Source organism: Leiobunum rupestre, chromosome 11 (assembly GCF_980474605.1).
Source record: "Leiobunum rupestre chromosome 11, qqLeiRupe1.1.hap1, whole genome shotgun sequence".
Lineage (NCBI taxonomy): Eukaryota > Metazoa > Arthropoda > Arachnida > Opiliones > Sclerosomatidae > Leiobunum > Leiobunum rupestre.
Genome location: NC_143394.1, coordinates 37,752,130 through 37,774,485, shown reverse-complemented (window position 1 = coordinate 37,774,485; position 22,356 = coordinate 37,752,130). Strand labels below are relative to the sequence as shown.

The 22,356-nt window shown below is 35.5% G+C and overlaps 1 protein-coding gene across 3 annotated transcripts in view; it reads right to left on the bottom strand.

The window, feature by feature from the left end:
* Positions 1 to 21,819, bottom strand: part of LOC149922513 (alpha-1,3-mannosyl-glycoprotein 2-beta-N-acetylglucosaminyltransferase-like) — a 52,241-nt gene extending 30,422 nt beyond the window's left edge. For 2 of the 3 annotated variants that reach the window (XM_090162571.1, XM_090162569.1), the window contains exons 1-2: positions 21,664 to 21,819; positions 20,112 to 20,237 (exon numbers count right to left, since the gene is read on the bottom strand). In XM_090162571.1, the coding sequence (XP_090018697.1) occupies positions 20,112 to 20,207 (96 nt within the window). In that variant the 5' untranslated portion in view covers positions 20,208 to 20,237; positions 21,664 to 21,819. Of the gene's footprint in view, positions 1 to 20,111; positions 20,238 to 20,472; positions 20,691 to 21,663 lie in introns of those variants that run through there. The other variant, XM_090162570.1, reaches the window with a different exon arrangement.
* Positions 21,820 to 22,356: the final 537 nt, after the last annotated feature.

The following is a 22,356-nucleotide window of genomic DNA, read 5'->3' as shown; positions in this document are numbered from 1 at the left end:
TTAAACTGTTTTAATAATAATAAAATTGATAATCTACTATTTTGCTATGTTTACTTCAATTAATGAAATCGTGAAATTCTTTTAAAGTTGCAACTAAATTAACAATGAAATATTAACTTTTCCGTAATTACGCAGCTTGAAAGATAAAAGAAAGCGTACTTATGATCAATACTAGATGGCGCTATAGAATTGTGTATATGTAGAATTTTCCAAAATTCCAATTGATTGAGGGGGACTTTAAAGGGAATATAACCTCAGGTATTTGGTGTGGAACACCAACGCTTGCAGCTCTGGCCGCTCTTGCCTTTGGCTTTAGAAATACTTGGCGCCACTGTACAGGGAAATTTGAAAAATGGAAGGGGTCTTAAATAAAGATTGCTTTGCAGGTTATATTCCCTTTAAAGGTTCGTAGAAGAGTTTGTAAAATACGGGCTGAATTTCAGGTAGCTTCTCCCTTTAGACATACCTCATTATGAAAGAGCATGCCATCGAACGTAGATTAGGTAGGTACGTTCTTAGAGAACCTAAATGCGTTCTTGATCAGATAGAAACGGGGACTCCTTTCAACCCCGACCCATTCTTTAAAGAAGAATAAAAGATGGGGAAAGTGGTTTTGGTAACATCAATTTTCAAATGAGAGTTTGGGGAGGCTAATGCAAAACTCAAAAGGGTCACGAAGAGAGAGATAAAGGTGCTCTCCGCTCCGTCATAATATAGCGTGGATGCGGGATTTCAATATCTTGAAAAGTAGATCTATAAGAGGGGGAAATAACTTGAGTATTCTGGTGTACCATTCGTTAGGATCCCTCGGGTAAACCCAGGTAATTTGCGCAATCTCAAGTAATATCCGAAATTCCAAAATAATTTCAAATAATAATATTAATTGAAATTATTTTGGAATTACAGATATTAATTAGATATTAATTAATCTTCAGCAATCTCATAATAATCTCTAGCAATCTTCAGCAATCTCATAATAATCTCTAGCAATCTTCAGTAATCTCATAATAATCTCTAGCAATCTTCAGTAATCTCATAATAATCTCTAGCAATCTTCAGTAATCTCATAATAATCTCTAGCAATCTTCAGTAATCTCATAATAATCTCTAGCAATCTTCAGTAATCTCATAATAATCTCTAGCAATCTTCAGTAATCTCATCAAATCTCTAGCAATCTTCAGTAATCTCATAATAATATCTAGCAATCTTCAGTAATCTCATAATAATCTCTCGCAATCTTCAGTAATCTCATAATAATCTCTCGCAATCTTCAGTAATCTCATAATAATCTCTCGCAATCTTCAGTAATCTCATAATAATCTCTCGCAATCTTCAGTAATCTCATAATAATCTCTCGCAATCTTCAGTAATCTCATAATAATCTCTAGCAATCTTCAGTAATCTCATAATAATCTCTAGCAATCTTCAGTAATCTCATAATAATCTCTAGCAATCTTCAGTAATCTCATAATAATCTCTAGCAATCTTCAGTAATCTCATAATAATCTCTAGCAATCTTCAGTAATCTCATAATAATCTCTAGCAATCTTCAGTAATCTCATAATAATCTCTAGCAATCTTCAGTAATCTCATAATAATCTCTAGCAATCTTCAGTAATCTCATAATAATCTCTAGCAATCTTCAGTAATCTCATAATAATCTCTAGCAATCTTCAGTAATCTCATAATAATCTCTAGCAATCTTCAGTAATCTCATAATAATCTCTAGCAATCTTCAGTAATCTCATAATAATCTCTAGCAATCTTCAGTAATCTCATAATAATCTCTAGCAATCTTCAGTAATCTCATAATAATCTCTAGCAATCTTCAGTAATCTCATAATAATCTCTAGCAATCTTCAGTAATCTCATAATAATCTCTAGCAATCTTCAGTAATCTCATAATAATCTCTAGCAATCTTCAGTAATCTCATAATAATCTCTAGCAATCTTCAGTAATCTCATAATAATCTCTAGCAATCTTCAGTAATCTCATAATAATCTCTAGCAATCTTCAGTAATCTCATAATATTCTCTAGCAATCTTCAGTAATCTCATAATAATCTTCAGTAATTTCATAATAATCTCTAGCAATCTTCAGTAATCTCAATAATCTCTAGCAATCTTCAGTAATCTCAATAATCTCTAGCAATCTTCAGTAATCTCATAATAATCTCTAGCAATCTTCAGTAATCTCATAATAATCTCTAGCAATCTTCAGTAATCTCATAATATTCTCTAGCAATCTTCAGTAATCTCATAATAATCTTCAGTAATTTCATAATAATCTCTAGCAATCTTCAGTAATCTCAATAATCTCTAGCAATCTTCAGTAATCTCAATAATCTCTAGCAATCTTCAGTAATCTCATAATAATCTCTAGCAATCTTCAGTAATCTCATAATAATCTCTAGCAATCTTCAGTAATCTCATAATAATCTCTAGCAACCTTCAGTAATCTCATAATAATCTCTAGCAACCTTCAGTAATCTCATTACCTCTAGTAATATTATTTTGATTACTCGAAATAAGTAACCCCGCGTAATTTTTGGTAATCTGTAATTTTTTAAGTGATTACGCGTAATTTTTGGTAATCTGTAATTTTTTAAGTGATTACGCGTAATTTTTGGTAATCTGGTGTACACATTTTCAGCGAGTTATTTATATAAATATATATAGCTCTCGAACAGTTTATGATAATAAAACTAATTTACGTTAATTTATCGTTAGATAAAGCAGGGAGTTTACAAAACTGGCGGCTCTGTCGGTCGAGAGGAAGGATTCTACCGGTACCGGCCATTCAATTCGGTTATCTCTTCTCTTTGGTGGTTGGTGCTGAAGGCGGAAACAGTCATTTAGCATTTTGGGGTCCCCGATCGTTAAAACGGGGGGAGGGGCTGGAAATGGGCGACGGGCGGCGTGGAGGGCGGTGTGGAGCGCCACGCGCCGCGTTAAGAGCGCCAGCCAAGCCTACTTTTCACTCATATTAAAGCCATTAAAAGGTAGGCGAAGAAAGGCGTGGGAGCGTGGCGAAAGGCCCCCCTCCCCGGCGAGTAATAATAGAAGAAAAAATGATCAAACAAGCGGGCTCTTTCACCTACTGAATAATGAGTTTCAACGTGATTTGCCCGCTTTCGTTGTGGGCTTTATAAACCAGGGGTCTAACCCTTTTCCTAGGAATCTCGACGCTAATTATAAGTATATTAAAACAGAAGTACGCGATGTAGGGCTGCGCAAGTACTCTAACATCGCCTTTTTTGAGGTCGAGTACTCGAACTCGACCTCGAATAGGTAATTGGAGAATACTCGTAGAGTATTTGTTTTTTCTATCCTCGCTGCTTCAAAGTTCAAAGAGGGGTTTTTACAACATTTTGGGGGGCAATAAACGGAACCTACAAAGTTGTGGAAACTGTGGTTCATTTAAATTAAAGGAATATTTTTTAGCATTGAAAGTTACTTTATACTCCTTTTACATTTAATTTCATAATTGCTTGGATAAAACCAGCTCTTAATCAATAACCCGACTCGTTAAAATATTACTCGAGGTTTTTTTTTAATTACTCGACTCTAATAAGAGAAAGTTTCCCCTTAATCAAGTACTCGATTACTCGATGAAAAAAAATTTATAGTCGATGAAAAAAAAATTTATAGTCGATGAAAAAATTTTTTATAGTCGATGAAAATTTTTTTTATAGTCGATGAAAATTTTTTTTATAGTCGATGAAAAAAATTTGATACTCGATAACCGACTCGATTGCCTAAAACCACTACTCGCATATGTCTTTTACGAGATAAGTATTAATGTAGGAAAAGAAACACTGGCTAAGCAGGCTCCAGAGACCTCTCAATTTGAGCTATTTTCCCAACTAAGCCGCGGATGAAAACTTACTCCACTCGAGAAAGTAAAATGTAATAATTACAAACAGAAGGGATATTTAATTATTTATATATCTGCAAGTTTTAGTAAATAAATATATCGTGCATTTCATCTCGCACTATTTTTTAAATTATTTTTTATTTAAAAATTTTCCGGAAAATGACAGAGGCCTTTTTCCGGGAAATGTTCCGTATTTTTCCGAAAAAAAATTAAAAAAAAGTTTTCATTCCATGATTAGTCTAATATTGTTTGCAAATTTAAATAAAGCGGCATTTTCGCCTCATTTTTTCTAATCTGAAAATAAAACTAAACATCTAGACAAGTTTAAACTGATTAACAGTGTAACACTATTCATGTTTTGTAGTATGTTGACTGATATTAAACATTTTATATCGATAAAAAATTAAAAACATTAAAAACCCTTCAAAGTAATTTATGTTTCAATTTTTCATTTTTACGATTTGCGGAAAATTTCCTTATTTTATTTTTGCGGAAAATTAGCAACACTAGTTTTAAACCACACAATGTATTTCAATGGAGGAATATAAAATGGTAAAAATAGGTTCATTAAAAATACATATAAAATTTGTTCAAACTGAAATATTAAAGTCATAAAATTAAGTAAGAGAATATTTTAGACGTAGAAATTTGAAAACAAGATATCGCTACTGCCCTATCGTCGTACGTTAATTTTCTTCTCTCCGGGACAACGCCGTTACCATGTAGACCTTTACTTATGGGGACCTTATGATAGGCTTATAGTGAAACTAATACACACAAATCCGCCAGTGATTGTGTGCAAAAACGGTATAAACTTTGCGGCAATAAGATTAGAAAGAGGGACGAGTGAAAACGGACGTTCCATTTACCCACTTTGAACCCCCATCTCGACCCCCACCCGAAAAAAGTTAATCCCCCCTCCCACCTGTCTTCGGGGAAAAAAGCGTGGCTTCAATTGGGAAAGAACACTTATTGAAAGACACAAAAGGTCCCCGAACTCGGCGACGTGTTTCTCAACAATTCATCGGCAAACGTTGGCGACAATACACAAAGAATAGTGACACGTGTATCGTTATTTCTTCGCGTGTGGATTTTTCCCCGTCAATACAACCATAAACGACGACAGAGAAGTCGCTAATTAAATATAGAAAATAGTTTCTCCAGATAGCGTTAGGTGCAAGGTGGCCAAACGGCTAATACGGATACAGGTGGCCACGGAAGCGCACGCCTCTGAAAGAGAGCGACTAACAACAAAGCAGATGCTAACACTCTCCAACAATAGCAATTAGAGGATACAATCATATAAATTATTACACCAGGAACAAAATTTACTATTTAGACGAATTTAGATAAAAATTTACTATTTAGACGAATTTAGATAAAAATTTACTATTTAGACGAATTTTGTTAACAGTTTACTATTAAGACGAATTTTGTTAACAATTAACTATTTAGACGAATTTAGATAACAATTAACTATTTAGACGAATTTAGATAACAATTAACTATTTAGACGAATTTAGATAACAATTTACGATTTAGACGAATTTAGATTTACTAAAATTAACGATTTAGAAAAATATAGATTTACTAAAATTAACGATTTAGAAGAATTTAGATTTACTAAAATTATCGATTTAGACGAATTTAGATTTACTAAAATTAACGATTTAGACGAATTTAGATTTACTAAAATTACCGATTTAGATTTACTAAAATTAACGATTTAGACGAATTTAGATTTACTAAAATTAAAGATTTAGACGAAATTTGATTTACTAAAATTATCGATTTAGAGTTTTATATGGTTAAAATAGAATGGAACAGTTTTAGACGACATATTTCAAAAGAGTCATAATTCACTAAATTCACTGTCACACTTTATCTTTTGAAAGCGGGTCAGGAAAGTTCCTCTAAATTGCATTGACCAAAACTGACAATCAAGATAGCAACTTATAAGGTTTGGTGTGACCGTGTCTTAAGATCGGTCAGAGAGGAAACTTTAAAACCTTATTTACTCTAGCGAAAATAATCTGTTCCGCCATGGTCTCAATTCTCGAGAGGGCAAACATGCCTTCGAGAAAAATACCGTACTGTTGGTGGGTAATCTCTTTAGAACTTTCTCAGTTGGATCGTAACCAATATGCTAATAAAAATAGGATTATTTTACAGGCATATTTTGGGATTATAGGAAATGTAGGCTTGCTGGGAGCAGTGATGGGCACTCTCCTCTCACCGTGAGATCAGCGAGAGCAATTGAGAGGTGAGATGATCTAAGCTTCTAATGGAGAGGAGCGTGAGATGAGTTTCCAAGCTATGAATTGAAGTGAGGAGAGTGAGTGGAAATAAGATTTTTCAAAGAATGTATTTGTAGTGTGAGCGAGGTTAATTTAGTGAAATGCGATGAGAGCAGATCAGCTAAAAAGTTAGTTTGCGGGGGTGAGAGGGGGTGAGTTTAGATGTAAGAAAACCATAACAAATGAAATATAAAAACATGACCTTCTTGGAAATAATTATGTTACTTTGGTCAATAACAAAGCCCAAACGTACAATAACATAATATGCTGACGTTAGTAGGCTATAAAGAAGTTAAAAGTAAATCTAATTTGGCCACCGGCCAGTGATGGTCGTTGTTCTTCCCCTGTGAGACAGTGAGAGAATCTGAGAGGAGGTGAGATGCGCAAAAATTGAAAAGGAGAGGAGTGTGAGAGGAGTTTCACAAAGTACGCATTTCAGAGAGAGGAGATTGAAAGGAGATATTTTATGACTTCCATAAACGGAAAAGAGCGAGGGGTCGGACACTTGCCATTATTTTGTACGGGATTTCGGGATTTCGTAGAGATTTTGGCGATTTTATCCTTACTTTTTGAAGTGATTTTGGGATTTCGATGTTAATTTACCATAGAGAGAGTTAAAAGATTTGGCGATTTTAACAAAGTGTACGGGATTTTGGTAAATGTCCGACCCCTCGGAAAAGAGCGTGAGATGAGATCAGATTTTTCAACAAAACTAGCGGGAGTGTGCGCGAGGTTAGATTAATTAGCGAAATTCGATGAGAGGAGATGAGATAAAAAGTTAGTTTACGGTGGTTAGAGGAGATGAGTTTGAGTTAAAAATTTTAGAAACGGGAATGAGGTGGAGTGAGAGTTATCACAAAATTTTCAAAAATGCCCACCACTGGCTGGGAGCCCTGAACAGAAGCCATTAAGGGCGATCGAAGAAATATGGGCTTCCCTTTTGGCCGCAAACAGACCGTACTTTGCAACCAGGTTTCGTTAACCCGAAAATGTTTTTGCCTTTTAGACTTATATATTAAAATGTTAAATTATTCAGTTCTCATATTCAATTTAGCAGCCACATAAAAAGGGAAAGGTCTTCTCAAGAACATATTTATGCTGCTGAAAACATACGAGTTGATAGCTTAGGAGGGAAAACTGTCAATAGTAGAAAAGTTACCACAGCTACGGGCGCGAATAAATGTCGAATCTGGGAATTCCAGGGCGGATAAAGAACTAGTAACGACACAAATTGAGTTTGATATTCCCAGCAGTGTAAAAAAGTATACGCATCGAGCTTAGGAAATATAGCGCCATCTGCCTTAATATTCGTGAACTAAATATGTGAAGAAATAGCAGACTGTCTTTTGAATCTCCATGTTTTTCGGTTGAAACTTAAAATTCGTCCAAACAGAAAATCTCCTCGTCGTGTACCCTGTTTCACCCAATTATCTAGATAGTCTAAATCACCTTCGTAATGCATGTGGCCAAGAAAGGATTAATAATCTAGCCTTGATCCATGCACACAGATATTTTTCTCAAATTTTGTTATCTATGAATTCATTGACGGGTGAGGTATTAGAAATAACACTTTTTTTTAAAGAAATATAGTATTAAATATTTAGAGCTGAACATTTTCTTGCATATTAGTATTTGAATTAAAAATAATGACCTAGGCCCCAACAGGAATTTTTCAAATAAGACAATTTTTTACTTTATTTTTCAATTTATAGGAAATTAATAAATTTCAATAAACTTGTATAAAAGTTATTGCGATGTTAAACACATTAGCAAAACTTTAAGGAACTAAATAATAATCAGATAATTGGTCATAGTTAGAGTAAAATTACCTTCAAAAAGGGTCAAGATAAAACTGAATTCCCTGACTTTTACAAGGACTTTTTAGATGTCTTTTAAAATTCCCTGACCTTTCATCTGGATTTTTAGGCCCATTTGTAAATACCCTAACTTTCCCCTGATTTCCCTGACTTGTGGCAACAAAATATAGAATCCCAAACGCTAGAATCAAAAACCCATTTATAAAAAAAAATTGCGACAAAATTACATCAAATTTAAAAAAGAACCGCTGAAGGAATAAATTAATAATAATTTCATTGTTTTGAAAACTTCAGCAAAACATTTTTTTGGTTTAGTATTTCCTAATAGTGCATTGTTTTTATACAACGCAGTCTAAGTGAAGAGCGTATATTTCTAAATATAGTAATATTATAAATATAAATTTTAATTCACTACATACAATGGTTTGTTTAAAAATGTAACTGATAAATGAGTCAGCATGAGGTTTTGTTCTCATATCTACAAATTTAAAATCAGTGAGGTCCCAGGGGGGGCAACCAAATAGGGGGACCTTTTTTGTGAGACCAAAATTTTAAATTAAATCCGCTTTTACAGATTTCGGGGCGGCCATGAGATACTGCCCTGCATTGAAACTTCATTACTCCGACCTTGAAAATCCCTTCTGAACAATCACTGTCAGCCTGACAGGTGCCGTCGTATGAAGGTTACATATCTCTGTATCGTCTAGTTTTTATCGGGAACCAGCAACGTGAAAAATTCAGGGTTGGAAAAAAGCCGGCTTTTTTAAAAAAAAATCCAGACCAGTGGTTTTAATTGGCTATACGCGTTTTTTTTTGTTATAACCGGCTAAAATATTAACAGTACCTTTTACTTATATAAGTAGAAATTGTCTGCAGTTATTGTCGTAAATGAGAAACTAAACAAATAAAGCGAAATAACTATATAAAATAACTGAATTCTTTTGATTTCCTCGGGAAATTCCCCCTAGTTTTTGTTTATGACAGAAGCGAGGCAGCGGATTTTGGAACTTTAAACCTACCGAAAAACTGGTAAAAGTAAACCGGTTTCTAAATATGAAACAAAAAATAAACTAAATTTCTAAATAAAAACTATTAATTTACTAAAATATTCATATTGTAATTTTTTTTAAAAAAGCCACAAAAATCTGGATTTTTTTCAAGTGGCTATATCCGGATTTAACCAGGTGGCTATAACCGGTATGGCTGGTTCTATGCCAACCCTGGAAAATTTTATTTTTAACTTTACTCGAAATCAATTTTAGCCGAGATTTAACATAAATAAATATCAGAATAGCTTCATTATCTGATTAATAGATGGCCTTACAAGGTTCGTACAAAATTTTTGGATTTCAAATCCCTGACTTATCTAGGTTATCCCCGATTAATTTCTAGCAATATCCTTGACCTTTTTGGTAAGGTACGTTCCCACTTAACCCAATTTTACCTTCTCCCAAAGTTATCAGTTCTCCCAAAAACATGGTGTCCCATTTGTCCCAATTCCATTTCTCCGAACCGGAGCTCATTTAACCCAAAAATATGTATTCCCATTTTTCCCAACGATCAAGTTTCCCAAAAAAATTGATTCCCATTCTCCCAACGATCAATATTCCCAAAAATATGGATTCCCCTTTCTCCCAATCATTATTTGGAATCGGTAAACAAAGTAAGTTTACCGTTTTGTGAATATGTGAATTGACTTGGCGTTAGGTTAGGTTAGATTAGATTAGGTTAGGATCCAAAACCCCAGAAGAATTCCTCGAAGCGATAAAATGGGGATTCGATGTAAAATGAAATGGGCAAAATTTTATGTACTTGCATATTAAAATAAAACTTAGATTCATGTTTATACCAAGTGTAATTTTGGGACAAATGGGATTTGGGATAACTATTTTCGGACAAATGGGAATTGGGACAAATGGGAATTGGGACAAATGGGAATTGGGACAAATGGGAATTGGGACAAATGGGAATTGGGACAAATGGGAATTGGGACAAATGGGAATTGGGACAAATGGGAATTGGGAGAAATGGGAATTGGGAGAAATGGGAATTGGGAGAAATGGGAATTGGGAGAAATGGGAATTGGGAGAAATGGGAATTGGGAGAAATGGGAATTGGGAGAAATGGGAATTGGGAGAAATGGGAATTGGGAGAAATGGGAATTGGGAGAAATGGGAATTGGGAGAAATGGGAATTGGGAGAAATGGGAATTGGGAGAAATGGGAATTGGGAGAAATGGGAATTGGGAGAAATGGGAATTGGGAGAAATGGGAATTGGGAGAAATGGGAATTGGGAGAAATGGGAATTGGGAGAAATGGGAATTGGGAGAAATGGGAATTGGGAGAAATGGGAATTGGGAGAAATGGGAATTGGGAGAAATGGGAATTGGGAGAAATGGGAATTGGGAGAAATGGGAATTGGGAGAAATGGGAATTGGGAGAAATGGGAATTGGGAGAAATGGGAATTGGGAGAAATGGGAATTGGGAGAAATGGGAATTGGGAGAAATGGGAATTGGGAGAAATGGGAATTGGGAGAAATGGGAATTGGGAGAAATGGGAATTGGGAGAAATGGGAATTGGGAGAAATGGGAATTGGGAGAAATGGGAATTGGGAGAAATGGGAATTGGGAGAAATGGGAATTGGGAGAAATGGGAATTGGGAGAAATGGGAATTGGGAGAAATGGGAATTGGGAGAAATGGGAATTGGGAGAAATGGGAATTGGGAGAAATGGGAATTGGGAGAAATGGGAATTGGGAGAAATGGGAATTGGGAGAAATGGGAATTGGGAGAAATGGGAATTGGGAGAAATGGGAATTGGGAGAAATGGGAATTGGGAGAAATGGGAATTGGGAGAAATGGGAATTGGGAGAAATGGGAATTGGGAGAAATGGGAATTGGGAGAAATGGGAATTGGGAGAAATGGGAATTGGGAGAAATGGGAATTGGGAGAAATGGGAATTGGGAGAAATGGGAATTGGGAGAAATGGGAATTGGGAGAAATGGGAATTGGGAGAAATGGGAATTGGGAGAAATGGGAATTGGGAGAAATGGGAATTGGGAGAAATGGGAATTGGGAGAAATGGGAATTGGGAGAAATGGGAATTGGGAGAAATGGGAATTGGGAGAAATGGGAATTGGGAGAAATGGGAATTGGGAGAAATGGGAATTGGGAGAAATGGGAATTGGGAGAAATGGGAATTGGGAGAAATGGGAATTGGGAGAAATGGGAATTGGGAGAAATGGGAATTGGGAGAAATGGGAATTGGGAGAACTATTTTGGGCGAAATGGGGGTAAACCTTTTGGTAATATTTCTGCTAATTTTAATCATTTCATGTTTTCATAGGTAAAAGTACAAAAATAAACTATTTTTTTTTAAATCACTAACTGACTTATCCCTGACTTTTTACGATATTATTGAAAGTCCCAACTTATCCCTGACTTTTTACGATATTATTGAAAGTCCCGACTTATCCCTGACTTTTTACGATATTATTGAAAGTCCCAACTTATCCCTGACTTTTTACGATATTATTGAAAGTCCCGACTTATCCCTGACTTTTTACGATATTATTGAAAGCCCCGACTTATCCCTGACTTTTTACGATATTATTGAAAGCCCCGACTTATCCCTGACTTTTTACGATATTATTGAAAGCCCCGACTTATCCCTGACTTTTTACGATATTATTGAAAGCCCCGACTTATCTCTGACTTTTTACGATATTATTGAAAGCCCCGACTTTTTACGATATTATTTAAATCACTGACAGGTTATCTAGGATATCCAGGTTTCGTACGAACCCTATCTTAAACGTCTTCCACTTTTTAAAGGCGCAATTTTTAAATCCCACGGATCAAATATTATCTTACAACTTACGGACTTTGCACTCAAACTCGCGCAGAAAAATCTTCGTGCTAATTTACAAATTGTACGTTTTCGGTCCAATAGTTCGTTGTAAAATCTTTAACAATAGGGTTTCCATAATCTTTTAATGAAGAAGCGGATGTTTTTACGAATGACCGTGGTTGAGGTCACGGTGTTACTTTAAATCCAATTTTGAAGTGGGAAAATATTTTTATGAAAATACTAATTTTTTACAAGTCTTTTCAATTTCTTACTTCATATTAATAGGCCAAAACTAAACGAAAAGAGTACACGTTTTACCCCAAACTGCCAACTTCTTCCATACAATAAACAGCCAAACTGTATTTTGAAGTTGTTCGCTATTTCCTAAAAAATACAGAGCGCCCACTAAAATCTTCAATTGTTTTATAGGAAAAATAGGATAATTTTCCAAAATTATAGGATTTTATAGGACTATATATGCTATTTAATTTACTAACTTTATGCATTTAAAAACAAACTATATTTAGAGAAATAAATCTTTGATTTTCACTTAACTAAACTATTTAACCATTTTATCACAAAAATATACTATTAGCTAACCATGTTAACAATAACAAAAGTATAGACTAGATTGACTTGGTATAAGAATTTATCCTTTAGCTAAATCTAGAAATTTAACCGAGTGGCTGGATTTGAAATGGGCAAAATATCAAAATTATAGGATTTTATAGGACTTTTGGGGGATTTTTCTAAAAATATAGGATGTTATAGGACATTTTTGAAAATATAGGATTTTATAGAAATTATAGGACCTCTGGGGGCCCTGAAATTACTCCAAAACTAGCGAATAGTTTTCGACTAGTGACAGCCAATAAATTTAGCCTAACTCTTATCTAATAATATTTAACATAGCACACTTTATTTAGCGGACTATATTTCCGGCGGACGCCGAAAATTCCCTTCCTTTGGTAGTGTTCGACGGTAACAGTGACTTCGAGCATTATGGTCTAGTCCCCCCACGGCACGACACGAGGGGGGAAGGAAAACCGACACACTCGCGGGCTTCACTCGCGGCAGAAGACTAAGTTTTATTTTTTATTAGCAACGCTAAAATTGTCTCAACATTTTGGGTCGTTTATCATTTAGGTGTGCCTGTCTGAACAAGATAATATTAGATTTTAGGAAACGTTTTGGAACGAATAAAAAAGGAAGAATATCGTAAACATAAGTGATTTTGCGTAGGTAACCTTGCTTTAAAAATATTATTATATAATTAATTCACGCGTTTTAGAAAATGAATAATACTAGTTCGACGAATAATCTCTATTTAAATTGGTGTAGTTAAGCATTATTTCACTTATTTAGTTAGCGTACTAATTCACGTATTTTGACCGAAATTGTCGAACAATTTAAATATGTGGACGCAAATTTTGCCGGAAATTACTGGACAATAGGCGAAACTATAAAGTCCAGGTGGGCTGAAAATATGGTAGTCACGTGATTTTGTGGAGAACTGCAGCGCCATCTATCTTAAGAAATACGAACTATTACTCATTTTATTTTGCTAATGGCAGTTTAAATTTTGATCAATTCATCGAAATTATCAAATTATTATTATTATTATTTAGAACATTTTGTAATAGATTATTATTATTATTATTTAGAACATTTTGTAATAGATAATTATTATTATTATTATTTAGAACATTTTGTAATAGAAAAGTGGAAGTTAATTAGCTGTCTGCAGTATCTGGAAATTTTTTTCTTTGTCGTCGCACGGCCAACTATGAACATGAGTTACCAAATCGAAGTTGGCTGTGAAATGGTAGTCACGTGATTTTGTTTTCCCGTTTTAACAAGTTGGTTAAGACCAAATTTACTTTATAGTTTCGCCTATTTAAAACTGTGTACGCTTTGTCTGAAGTTGTTGGACAACTTAAAATTGCCTAATTCAAGTTTTTAGCTTGCCTAGGGGCTGTTCACAAATTACGTAACGTGGTAGAGGGGGGAGGGGGGGTTTGGGCAAGCGTTACGAATTGTTACGTGGGGGGGGGAGGGAGGGTTCACTAAAATGTTACGTAACACATCTTATTTTTAATATCGTAGAATAAAATTTTCATCACTTTCAGAAACAGTCGTAATTATTAAAAACATAAGCATTTTCATTGGTTTACATAAAAATACAGTTGTAATTTCAAATGTAAATTACAAACAACAAAATTTAGTACCTGATCTTATAGTACTTTATTACCAGCATATTAGTTGTTACGTACTATAATAATTTAAGGGGGGGGGGTTCGATATTTGTTACGTAATTTAAGAAGAGGGGTCTTTCCATTTGTTACTCTTTGTTACGAGGGGGAGGGGGGAGTCCAAAAAGTGGTTTTTCTGCGTTACGTAATTTGTGAACAGCCCCTAAAGGAGGTATACGATCGTTTCAATCGAGACAGTACTTAAATCTGGCATTGCTAGCTTTCCTGTATACCGTCGGTTTTGTTTTATTTAATTAGATTTTTTACAATTAATATCTCTTTTCTTACTTTACTTTTATGAGTTAGATAATCTTGATTTAAATGAAATCTTAATTGAATTTGATTAATATTAAATATTTTAGTTTGCTCAGATTTTCCATGTATTTTAATTTTTTAAGAACCTATTTTTGCAATTATTTATTCCTTAAATATTGTCATAAGTTAATTAATTACTAGTAATTAATTAACTTATGATATTGTATGATTTAAATCAATGATTTTTTCAAAAAATTAGCCGGTATAAATGTAATTTCCGAATTAGCTCTCATTTGTTTTAGAAACACTTAAATCAAAATATGGCTCCACCTTTTAAGAGGGATGAGGGTCCAAGAGCAATGATACAATTGAATATTCATGGTTTTCAATAATGCATGACCTAACAAGAGGGAATTAACAATGTCGCTCTTAAATTAGTAAAGGGTATTGCGTTTACAAAATTACTTCCGCAATAAAATCCCCAGGATATCAGAGAGGTTAAGCCTGCCCTAGAAAACGCGTGGGGCGAACGTCAAGCAGTCTTCTCACCTGTTTATTTATTTGTTAACAGCAGCGATAATGTATTTACACTTAGGAATGATTTTTAACGCGCTATCTAGGAGCAACAAACACAGCACTGCCCACACAAGGAGAACGCAACCCGTCGAAAGTCGTGCATTTTCTTGCGTACAATTTTCATTGGTTAGACGCTTTAGCGCCTGCTGCCGTCAGAAGGGGAAAGTTCGGAAATTGTAAAACGTTCAGCGTAAAGGTTCGTCCAATGAAAGGAGAATTACTATGGTTTTTTAGCATGGCAAAATCACGGATTGTAAACCGGAAATTTTATTAATTTTACCCATTTTTATAATTTTACCCTATTCTTTTGCCAAAACATTCTATTTTACGTAGAGAAAGTTTAAACTTGATTTTGGGAAAAACATTTTTGGTTGCCATGGTAAAGGTTCGTCCAATGAAATTTGTACACAACACTGCGTTAGAGTGTTTAACATTTTTTTCGTTACCTAATTTCGAAAGTTTTTGGTTTTCAACAAAAAATAATTGCTTTCTGAAGCAGGCCATTCTACAACTTTTATTTTATTAAGAAATAGTTACCTATACAGGGTTCGTGCAAAAATTTCCGGAATTAAATTCCCTGACATTTCCAGGTTTTCCCTGACCAAATTGCCAAATTTTCCCTGACCATTTTTGTAGAATAAATGAATGGTTTGAAGTAAAGATCTTGAAAAATAATAATTATGTATTTTTAATAAATCTTTAAAAAATTTATTTGCCCGAGTTTTTTGGACTATATTTAAATTCCCTGACTATTCCCTAACCATTTGGAATCATTTTCAATTTCCTTGACTTTTCAAGGTTTCCCAGGTCGTGTACGAACCCTGCCATAAATAAAGACCTAAACCTTAGACAAAGAAAAGTGGTCCAAAAGGAAAATTTCAACGAATAGAAGTTTAAAAAACTAAGAAAGATGAAGGGGAAGAGAATATTCTTTGAGGGGGAATGGATTAAATTGAGGGGGCAGGTGGGGGCAAATAAAATTTTCATTTGAGGGGGCAACATTTCTTTTTGTGCCCCCCCCCCTCCCCGTGGCTACGGCCCTGGTCGTGTATCTTCTCAATAAGTAAGAACAAATAAAATAATAAATTTATCGTGTAAAAAGTAACATTAAAAAACAGCCACAAAAGCACGTAAAAGCAGTCTTTTAATCTATCTACGTAATGATCGTTTTTTAATTTATCGATGGGAAAAATACAACGGACCAAGTTCAATACGGTCCAACATCAGATCAGAATTCTTCGAAATGGGCGCGCATTAAATAAAAAGATTTGCCCCCGCGAAACACTCTTTCCCTCGAGCAATTTAGCGAGCCAACCAAGCACGCTTACGAAGCATCCACTAGCAGTCCGAGAAAAACAAAAGTTGGAGCGTGTGTTGGAAAAGGGGAGGCGGAAAATGAGAGGCGCTCGATCGATTCCCCCCCCCCCCCCCGGCTTTAATACTTTCGAAGTCACTTAAATCGCTTATCCTCGGATGGGAAAAAAGACCAGTGGGGAGGGGGCATCAAAATCGGAATTAAGGGAAATTTGTGTCGGGGGGGGGCGAAAGGAACGAAGGGGGGTCCTCTCTTAGCAATACTCTGGAGATTTAAACTGGTTCCCTCAAGGTTGAAAAAGGTATTGAATTATCGGGGGAAAACACGAGTTCGTTACCGGTGATACAACTTTCACCGACATCTTACGAGTGTACGTACGAACATGACCCCGTTTAATGTAAATAAATCTGGGTAAATATTGATTTGGGGAAAAAAATATCTGATGACAAATATTTGTCATATGATCCCGGATGAACTGGATTAAAAAAAAGTATCCAAGCGTTCTGCAAGTTTTGGTAACTTAACCGGGGAATTAGTAATTACTCGCTTAAGTGATCAGGTGTACAAACATCCGAGTAATCGATTACTTCAATTGGCTTTTTTCCATGGAAATCGGTAATAATTTTGTGGCTTTCAAACGTAATAAAATTATAATCAATGGTATTCACTTTTTAAAATTGGGAATCGATTACAGGGTGACCACATAATGTTTGAAAATCTTCTAAAGAAATTATAGGAAATTGATCAGTAAAATATAGGAAGGAAATTAGGGGGGGGGGAGAGAAGGAAATATAGAAAAAAAATTGGGATAAAAAAAGGAGAAAATAGGAGAAAATTAATTATACAAAAAGAGAAAACCGTTGCCAAAATTGTTTGAAGAGTGTATAACCTTCAAAATAAAGTTGATAAGCGAAAAAATAAAATTCATAAAACGTAAGTACCATAAATTAAAAATTAAAATACCATCTTTATTATTGATTAAAAATATAACTTTATCGAAAAAAAATTAAATATCAAAGGGTAAAATATCAACTATTGTAATTTCTTCAGACTTTTGAGTTAAAATATAGGATGTTATAGGAAATTTAATGAAATTATAGAAAAAAAGGAGGATGTTAAATTAATGGAAAAAATAGGCAAACTTGGAAATGTGGTCACTCTGCGATTATTTCAATTCTATAATTGGTAATAATTTTCCTTTATTTTTAGTGAAATCAAAGAAAAATATTCACCAGTAATCGGTAATCATCATTTGATTTTCAAACTTATTAAAAAATAATAAATAGTATTCAATTGTTCCAATAACAGTCTAAAATCAAGGCTATTCAACGGAATAGGGACTTGGCAGCATGACGTATATAATACGTCACCCATGCTTTTTCCAATTGAAAAAGAAAGAATACCAGCATGGCGGACAGAAACCAAAGGTACGACGTGACGTCATGCTGCCAAGTCCCTATACAATAGTAATCAGAAGAATTCAAAGGTAATCATCGGTATTCGAAAAATAACTTAATAATGGTAATCACTGTAATCGGTATAATTATGGGAAATCTATTTTTATTCTTAGTGAGAACCCCTCTAGGGTCGAGAAAAAAAATTAAAATCTGTTCAAACGTGTATAAAATGCAGGGTTGGCAAGATCCAGCCCTGGTTTAAGCTGGTTTTAAGCCAACGTTTACATCCGGTTTTAGCCATACTGGATTTTTAAGTTTTTTAAAAAGCCGGTTTTTGGCCAACCCTGATATAAGTTTTGTAAATTGGTCGTAGTATTGTTGGGGTACAGTAAATTAATTTCAAAATCCCGTTTCATCCTCAGCCAAATCTTAAGCACTCCTACATACTATGTTAGGTGTATTCCCCCAAGTTTACGCAATGAGTTGTTTATCAGAATATTCTTTGAACGAATCACCTTCTACTAAAGGCGCACGTGACCGAATTACGCGTAAGGCGGTAGGAATAGGGGCCCCTACAGACTTTTCACCCTTAATGTTCATCAACAGCGATCCTAGTGTCAAAAACACGTATTAAAAATACTCCCAGTTCGAAGGATAACGAAAACGAGTACTTTTAACATATTTTAGAATACACCCGGGTACACGACGAAAAATCGTGTTTGAACAATATTTAAATTCCCATTTTCTATAAATGCAAGCATTCTCAGAACTGTTGTTTTACCTTGTTTATCTCCTGGTATCGATTTCGACTAAATTATTCAAGGCATAATAGCATTTTTAAGTTTAAACTACTACTACCTTTTTAACATGCATGACGCTAGAAAACTAATGACTATAGATTTTTTCAGCGAGGAAATTACAGCATTTAGCTATTTAAACAGTACGGTTATAAATTTACAAAATATATCTTCATAAATATTCGACTGCAAATTAAAAATGCGAAACTACATCGTGACTGTCGACGTAGTCGTTCCAATTGCAGAGCTCTTTGCTTAAACTCCTATTACATAAACCTATATACTAAATGATTAATATTGTCCTATGTAAGCTGTCCAATGCAAAGGCGAAACCGGTCTACAGTTGCGAATTTCTGGCCAATGGTCCCTCTTTGGAACATACATGTAGTTAATTGTAATAATGGTTAATTACATAATAATGTATTATTATTAATTAATTAATTATTACTAGAGATTGATCGCTTACAGAAGAACGTGTACTGGTGGTTAGATACTAGGATTTGATAAATTTAGGACCTCTGAGGGGCCCGGACCCCGGTAAACAATAATTCTAAACGTTAGCACGGGCCTCGGTTAACCATAATTCTAAACGTTAGTACGGGCCCCGGTTAACCATAATTCTACACGTTAGTACGGGCCACGGTAAACCATAATTCTAAACGTTAGTACGTGCCACGGTAAACAATAATTGTAAACGTTAGTACGGGCCCCGGTAAACAATAATTGTAAACGTTAGTACGGGCCCCGGTAAACAATAATTGTAAACGTTAGTACGGGCCCCGGTAAACAATAATTGTAAACGTTAGTACGGGCCCAGGTAAATCATAATTGTAAACGTTAGTACGGGCCCCGGTAAACCATAATTGTAAACGTTAGTACGGGCCCCGATAAACCATAATTCTACACGTTAGTACGGGCCCCGGTAAACCATAATTCTACACGTTAGTACGGGCCCCGATAAACCATAATTCTACACGTTAGTACGGGCCCCGATAAACCATAATTCTACACGTTAGTACGGGCCCCGATAAACCATAATTCTACACGTTAGTACGGGCCCCGATAAACCATAATTCTACACGTTAGACGGGCCCCGATAATTTGTATCGGCCTCCCCCTTCTCTCGTCGGGCCCGCGTACAACCCCTATGCGTAGTACGCGTTCAGGCAACAGTTCTACGTCCTTTCGTCTCCATTTCTCAGTCCAATTGGCCAGGCGAAGGAAATTTGGGTTACCAGTCGTAACTAAACAGCGAAATCGAGGGCGGGAACGGGGGTAAAGTCAGCTCGTCTTTGTCGCGTAACCGCGTCGAGTCAAAGATGGGAATTTATGGGTAACCCTAGACAAAACTGTTATCTATATCCATTACGCAGGTACAATGTCTTGGCGCTCCCAGAATGAGAGAGACGGAGGACGGGACTCGGGATGAATGGATCATTAGACCCTTTGACGCCGAAAGTGCCGCCTCTTCCCAACGTTTCATTTCGGGGGTAAGGAAAAATTTCGTTTCCTCAGAATAATTCATCGGAAGGCACGTACGACGGATACGCGTGATAATTGCCTAGTTTAAGGCATTTATAAAACGGGTCGAATAACACGGTTTTACCAAACAAGAAATAATTTATCGTTTTCATAGAAATATACATTTTAAATGAAAAAAGTTGCGTATTTTTACCTTTCCTTGCGGTCTCTGGAGGAACAAATGGTAGGTGAACGCTACCCAAGAGAAGAAAGCTAAAATGATTATCAGGACGAAGGTCCTTTTACGCATTGCAACATCACCCCACTGGACAAGTCATATCTGCAAAAACACAAATAAAACTGAGCAGCTTGCTATCAAATACAAAGTGGCGTCTTTTGGAAACAATCAATAGTTACGGTCCAACGAGCGCCTAAAACTCTAAGATACAGCGTTTAAAATCGCTATTGAGAAACGACTTTGATGTTAATTTATTTAAATTACTTCACACGAGCGCGATAATATTTTTCGCTACAACGACGTACACGACGAATTAATGGTAATATGGGCTTTTTACCAGCGCTGTAGTATCGTCCAATCAAGTTTTGCTTCTTCGCGTACCCTGATGCACTTCAAAAGCTAGCCTTATAACACGCCACTACACGAGGCTGCGATTCCTAATTCAATAGTTATTTTTTAAAGCGGAATACAAATTATATAGGCTTCGTGTTAATATAGTAACCTAATTACACCTGACCTATCCTGACAAGATGCAATAACCCAAAAGAAGTAATCCATAACCAATGAATTTTAAAACCGTTGCTATGTTTAGTGGCTCGTGTCATAACTAATAACGCGACTGAAACCGGCTTTTTACAAAAATTAACCGGTGTTGATCTTGTTAGTTCGTTGGTTTTAATTGTGGTATGAGCGTGGCTAATTGCTTTTATCTCCCTGACAAATATTAAAAACCTACGTTTGGTTAAGTACAATACAAAGGTTCTAGCTACGTTGAGATAAGGACGATAGATTAAATTCAGTGAAAGCCTACTTGACACGAAATAAGATATAATTTTCTCTACCTAAAAAAAACAATTGTTCTTCTACCAGGGGTCTTAAATTTCAACTTAAATAACTTGATTTAAGAGACTGTCGTAGTAAAACAAAGAGTTCTATACGCAAATGCGGTTGACAAAAAATACTACGACACCAAAATGACAGTTTCATAGCGCGAAACGCGTAAATTAATTGAAAATTTAAACCGATGTCAAGTGACACATGCCCGTTTTATACTTTTATCGAGCGACAGAAATCCGTAAAACAAAATGATATTTTTTATAATTACTATCGACAGAAAAGCGCTGCTAAGAACCGTCACTTCCTCATTGAATCTGGCAAGAAATGTTTATATAGGCTTACACGTAGCCAGCCGAGCGCGTATCTTCAATAATCAAGGTTTTTGGAAGCCGGTACAGATCGGCAGCGTAAGGGAAATAGCTACGGCTTAATATTTCTCACTTCTCGACGAATCAAGGGTCGGTGTTTTTGAAGCATTACTAATTTCCGCGGGTAGACAAACGCACTACCCGCATCCTCAAAATCCCGACTTTTCCCAGCCCGAACGCGAATGCTACGAAGTGGCTAAGGCTTAGCCTAAAACTAACCGACTGACGTACGGCTTCATTAAACGTACAACGACGATTTTGGAGTCATTTTCGCCTTTCTTAGGTTAACCAAGTTAACGAAGGAACGATCAAAATAAACGTACCTTTAACAGTTTGCTGATAAACATGAATAACACGAGGTGAAAGGGGAGTAAATTTCGACGAAAAACACTCGCGGTAGCAAACGACACACTCTCGCCGACAGAAGCGAGACAGCAGCGAGCGCCTAGATACGCTAGCTTCCCTTGGCAAACAGCGCTACGCCATCGCTCATCAATCGTTAGAAACCGTCTCACTAGCGCCATCTAGTTAACGAGTCGTTCACCCGAGAAACGTTATATATATTTATAAAAGGGAATGGAGGAAGTGAAGGGAAAAAATATTAATATTGTTCAAGGTAATAAACCTTACGGGCACGTAGCCTTTAAGGGGTTCAAATGATCACCTAAATAAACTTTTACACGTTTTTTCGCTACCATTAAGCTTGTATGAACAAATGATAGTTTCCACTTCGCTTTATCGTTCAGTCCAACGGTGGTTTATTTAAATAGGTTGTTAGGCAAATAATTCTGATAAAAGTTTCGAAATTTTCAAATTGAATTGTGACGCTGTCATCGGCGAAAATACAAATAAGGAAAAACACAGCGAAATACGGAACTATAAAGACTATTTATTCCGTGGAGAAATTTGGTTTGCTAGACTGGAGATCTTTGTGAATAAAACATGAGTTTCTTTGAAATATTATTTTCAATTGAGCGGACTTCTAAGATCAACAGCTGGAAGCCAAGCATTCCAAA